Source organism: Drosophila pseudoobscura, chromosome X, assembly GCF_009870125.1.
Source record: "Drosophila pseudoobscura strain MV-25-SWS-2005 chromosome X, UCI_Dpse_MV25, whole genome shotgun sequence".
NCBI classification, from domain to species: Eukaryota; Metazoa; Arthropoda; class Insecta; order Diptera; family Drosophilidae; genus Drosophila; species Drosophila pseudoobscura.
Genome location: NC_046683.1, coordinates 39654192 through 39660191, shown reverse-complemented (window position 1 = coordinate 39660191; position 6000 = coordinate 39654192). Strand labels below are relative to the sequence as shown.

General features: G+C 45.3%; 1 protein-coding gene across 1 annotated transcript; it reads left to right on the top strand.

Moving 5' to 3' along the window:
- Positions 1 to 819: 819 nt before the first annotated feature.
- Positions 820 to 2148, top strand: LOC26532852 (ERI1 exoribonuclease 2-like). The gene is made up of 3 exons (XM_033382638.1): positions 820 to 1783; positions 1840 to 2003; positions 2063 to 2148. The coding sequence occupies exon 1, from the start codon at positions 939 to 941 to the stop codon at positions 1608 to 1610; it is 672 nt and encodes a 223-aa protein (XP_033238529.1). The 5' UTR covers positions 820 to 938; the 3' UTR covers positions 1611 to 1783; positions 1840 to 2003; positions 2063 to 2148.
- Positions 2149 to 6000: the final 3852 nt, after the last annotated feature.

Sequence of the window (6000 nt, the reverse complement as noted above, 5' to 3'; positions counted from 1 at the left end):
AGAAGAAGGCTACAACACCTGGGCTCAGCCTTTCTACACGACATCTCAGAGATGTCCAAACTATGTCCCAGAAGGATAGCGAACTTTGTGAGAGCATCTGGATGGGATAATTGCTGACAGGAAGTCTCACAACGCAGGAAGGAAATGATCCTATGCGGTATCACAACGGGCCGAAACCGGCCTAAGTGTGACGGGCTCCGAGCGAGCCCGGCAGCCGCCTCAACCTAACCTAACCTAACCCTTATGTTCCAACCTCAAAAAAATTACATATTGCATATCAAATTATATAAATAGCATAAAAAAAAACACAAAGAATTATAAGCAATATTTATATATTATGTAAAAGAACATTTTAATATTAGTAAAAATTTTGAAGCAAAATAATTAATGGCTGCACAAAATTTAAATATTACTGTATCAGTAAAATCATTCTATTTTAAAATTGTAAGCCCCACGGGCCTGTTAAGGGTTAATCAACATCAACATATGCCGTCTCACTCACACTCACTATACTATGTGTTTTTCACTCGCACTAATTGCTAGGGTATAAATTTAAAATCGCGGTTGTAGATGCGCCTCACAACGTTCCTTTTCGTAAAAGGCACTAAACTTTTCTTTTCACTGCGCTTTATTTACCGACTGACAATTGTACTACAAAGTCGCATTTTATTAAAAATCGATAGATATCGAATAAATCCACAAATTCCAATGATAGGTCAAAAGTTATCGTTACTCAGCAAAAACTGCAAGCACTGGCAAAAAAGCGACAGCATATTACATTACAAAGAAAAATAATTCAATTGGAATTGCACAAACAAAGTCGGCCTTCATAAAAGTGTACAAAGCAACTGGGCTAATACATCAGAGAATATTCCTGAAAGGAGCTCGTCTAGATCCAGTTAAAGAAACAGAATTCACGCAAATCCAAGAAGTTGACAATGCATCCTTTTACTTATGCCATATCCGTGGACTTCGAGGCCACCTGCTGGGAAAATCAACCGGCTCAACAATTTAGATTGTCGGAGATAATTGAGTTCCCAGCCATTTTGGTCAATCTGAAAACGGGAATGGTCGAGGCGGAGTTTCACAAGTACGTGATGCCCGTGGAGAAGCCGCAACTGAGCGAATACTGTACCAGTCTGACGGGCATTCAGCAGAAGACTGTGGAGGCGGGAGTGCCACTGCAGACGGCACTCAATTCCTTTATCGAATGGCTGAAGAAGGAATTGAGCGCCCGCAACCTGGTGCTACCAAAGATGAGTATGACCAATCCACAGGGAAACTGTTTCTTCGTCACCTGGACAAACTGGGACTTTGGAATCTGTCTGGCCAAGGAGTGCGCACGCAAGAATATACGTAAACCAACCTGCTTCAATCAGTGGATAGACGCGAAAGCCATCTACCAGAAGTGGTACAAGTATCGTCCCTTCAGCTTCAACAATGCCCTGGAACATGTGAGGCTGACCTTCCAGGGACGTGCTCACTCCGGCATCGATGATGCCAAGAATCTGGGCAGTCTCATTTGCAAGATGTTTCGTGATGGAGCCCCCTTTTCGATCACCAAGGATCTGACACCACATAAGGAGCTCAACGAGAACCGTGGCTTCTGAGCTTAAGCGGTCAGCCATCAGCCATCAGCCATTAGCCATCCCAGCCAGAGCCAAAGCCCCCCAGCCAGAGCATAATAATCCAATTGTTTGTTGGACTATGTTTAATATTCAAAGCCACAGTAACCCAAGGACACTAACGCTGACTAAGAGATGGGCCCAATTTAAACACAAATGTAAACGCCAAATAAGTTTATTGTTTTTTTATTATCTACATAATTTCTTTTGAAAGAAATAACGACTTGACATTTGAAGTGCATCGCCATCGCAGCAAAGCCCCAGCACCTGCATCTGGATATCAAAAGCCAGCAAGAAAACCACAACACTAAAAAACCACTCATTTATTCTATTGGGTGTAGAGAATGATTATGAGTTTTGCATAATCTGAACACAAATGTAAACGCAAAATAATTATCTTGTTTTCTTTTTTATATTTTATCAAATCTCTTTAACAGAAATTAAATTGATGTGCAACGCAATGACAGCCGATCGCCTGCCAGCAGCCATTGGCCATCCCACCAAAGCAGAATGAGCCAGAACACAAAAAAAGCCATTTATTTATTTGATTATATTTAATACACTACAATTCTGAAACCACACCAAATAACATGACAAGCCCAAAGACTCTTGCGAAAGGCGCCTCAAAAGATACATGAAATTAAGTGCAGCTGAGTGGGTTGATTTGAATAGGCTTGTTAATACCCTGGAGCCGACGTACCTTGCCACAGAAAAGTTGCAATTGTTCATCAATTGACTTCTGAGCTGCATCCTGCTGGGCGCTAGAGACTTTCGACACACCCAGGTACCGAGGCTGGCACGGAGCAATAGGAGGTATTTGCAGGCGTCCCGCAGGGGTCGGTGCTGGGCCCCACACTGTGCAACGCAATGAACGACGGCATATTGCGACTCAGCCTCAGCCGTTTTTCAGACGATGTGGCTGTTCTAGTGGTGGGAAAACTCTTGGCCGGAGACTTGGAGAAGACTTGCAACCAGACAATAGCGCATATTCAACAGTGGCTGGAGAGGATCGGGCTCGAACTCGCTCCCCACAAGACCGAGGCAGTGTTGGTGCCCAGTCGAAAGAAAGCTGAGACAGTCCTGCCACGGTCATATCTCTGCCATGGATGCTGGCTAATGGTAGTCGGGCGGAGTAAAGAAAACTCTCAATGAAATTACCCCATCTATGGTGACACTGTTACATGCCGAGGGATGCATGGCCGAGGGGTTGCTCGGTTGCTAATATACGGACTCTGGATACCTGCCGACCTCCAGTTTAAATTAAATTTAATTTAAATTATGTAGTCATTAGTGAGCTCTCACTGCGTTCAGATAAACTCTTGAAAAATCTGCCTATTTTGTTATGGCATACCTGCATATTGGTAAATTTGCTACCGCGACGGGGCCAGAGGCGGTGGTGAAATTTGTTGCCGATAAACTCAAGATGCCGGAGGAGGAAATTTCTTGCGTGAAATTGGTTAAGCGAGATGCTGATCTATCTGCGTTATCTGGTGTTCCCCGTGGTCTTTGATGATAGATTCTGGCCAGTATCGGTAAGGGTTTCGCGCATAGACAGAGGCCTGATGAGGAAGCTGATTTGACGGCAATTAATCTGTGTGCAGCTGTGCCACTGCGGACGTCCACGCTGACTCCGAAAGCTCCAAGTTCATCCAGTTAAAAAAAAACCCCAGTGAAACCCCTTTGGTTTTATGATCGCCGCTTCTCCACAAAATATTCTGCTTGCACTTTTTTGACGAAGGGTCAGCAGCCCGTCGTGCACTCTTATGTGGAACACTCTTTAGCATCATCACCTAGATTGGCTCTCCCTGCCCAATCTTCTGGACGAGGATGGTGTGCTGCTATTTCAGACTCCGGCACACAAGCAGGTTTCAAGCATGGGTCTCGGCCCTTTGGTTCAGTGGGATATGCCTGAACCTCCTCTGGATCCATCTTCCGTGGCCACTAACAGAACGGCACCGCCACTTTCTGTGACCGTGCCGATGGACGGTGCCAAGACTCAGGCTGTCAGCTTGGCTACCTCTACGTGTGACTTCGACGTTGTCATTTTGTTTGAAACCTGGCTCAATTCAAGCTTTTTCGACAACGAATACTTCGATCCTAACCTTTTCCAGGTGTTTCGCAAGGACAGAGATTGTGCCAAGACGAAGCGCTGCAGAGAAGGTGGGGTCATCTGTTCTGTATCAGATTGGTGTGGCGGTGGCTGGCCAGTCGAAGGCGCTATTAGCGCATCGTACCCCAGCAGTACTGGGAACTAGTTCGGAGGTGGTGATATCACCACTCCCTAAAAGACCAGGGGTACTTTCTTTACTAACCCTTAACAATGCTTTTCATCATTTCCATTTTTACCCGCAATGTCCTACGACATGGGGACCAGCGATACCACATCGTTTACCCCCGAACAAGTGCTATGTGTACTCGTCTAGTAGCTAGTGAAATGAGTACCCATGTAGTAGCTAGTGAAATGGGTACCCATGAAGTAGGTTATCAATCTTCATTTCATTTCATATTTAAATTTTTCTTTTATTATATATTTCATTTTAGTTTTTAATTGACTAATTAAGGTATGCGGTTCGCGGTGGTACTGTTTTTGAAGAAACGTTTTTTTTTTTTGCAGCTGTAGAGCCTTCCTAATCTGGACTTCAGCTGATCCAGTCCCCGTATCTACAGTTATGGCATCTATAAATATAAAATATAGATATAATAGGCATAAAAAACGAGGGGGAACGTTGTGAGTTTCTGCGGACACCGCAACTCTACATTTATACCCGATACTTAGTCAGTATGGCTCTCCTCCGGCAGAGGCCGCTAATATTAAACGACACGACACGGCTCAAATGCCATCCTGAACCTGATAAGCCAGGAGAACATTTTCGGGTCGATCAAAAGTTTTAAACCACACATGTCTACGGGGACAGATGGCATTATCCCTGCCCAACTGATTCACGTGGGACCAAAAACCATTAATTGGCTCAAAATAATTAACGAGGGAGTATTCTCCCACGGGTGCATCCCGGCATGCCTTTCGGAAGGGTGAAGACCACAGGGCGGAGTCCTCTCGCCCCTCTTATGGAACGTGGCAGTGAACGAACTGTGGGTGCATAGAAAGTAATCGCACGACGATTTCGAGATGGGCAGACAAATGCATGCCGTCAAATGTCAACCCGTCTAAAACGGATAGAGGATAGAGTAAAGAATGCACAGTGCACAGTGGACAGTGGACCTCTATACATGCAGGAAAGCAATCGGACTAAAATGGGGAATGGCCCCGTATATAGTTCGGAAGCTATACACCGCCATCACACGACCAATTATGCTCTATAGAGTGGTAGTATGGTGGCCAGCCCTAGACAAAAGAACTTGTCTCAACAGACTCAGTAGAGTTCAACGCATGGCAGAGCTATGCATAACTGGCGGGCTACGCACTACTCCAGGGGAAGCCCTGGATACCGTGCTGGACCTACTGTAACGAGCTGTTTTTATCCCCCCTCCCCGGCTACCGCCTTAACCTAACCTAAAATATATTTTGGGCAGTCTTTACTACTGGTAGCACTAGTAGCGCACTGTATGCGTGAGCAAGGGGTTGTGTCATGGGGAGGAAGGCCACTCGAGTCGCATATTGTTTTACCTTTACAGTATTTTGCAGTATGACCAATATTTTTTAAATTTTTGCATCTCATAGGGTAATGTTGACACAAGCGGTGTGCCATGTAATTTGAATTATTCCTGGTAAGTTATAGAGGTACAAAATAAGCTGGATTTCTCCAGTGGGTGTAGCTGTGCCATCGACTTGGCGAGTGTATTTAAAAAATGTCGACTGCTCTTTGGGCTTATAGTTCTTTTAGAATCTCGTCGTTTGAAATATAATTGTGTGATGGACCTATTTTCGGTGAGGTAAGCTCAGTTAAGTCCAAGGTCAATCCACAAGAATTTTATAGCTGGATGGAACCTTAACGGAGGCGTTGTGGTTGGCCTGTGGCAGAGAGATTGAAGCGGGGCCTGGTCGAGAGTCACTTGTGGTGTGCGTCGAACGGTGCTTAGGGACGTATAGTGGAATAGTGCCAGAGCCTCGACCCTTTGTAATGACCTACGCTGTTCATATTATTTAAATACTTGGTTTGGCTTTTATTCCTTTCTTCGTTTCTTATTATGTTTTTGGTGAGTCCGAATTACGCTGCGGGGTATCGTCTAGACTCGGAGCCGGGCTCGCATTTCGCCGATTTGGCGATTGTGGGTTGACCTGGTTTATTCCTCTTCGACTTAGGGTCCGTTGGTGCTCGTCGTGGTCTTCCTTGGTGTGTCATCGTCTTCGCGGTTGATGAACCTGGAAGACTGCACCTGATCGGTTGCTCGGACCGGAGTGGAGGATCCGCGTGAC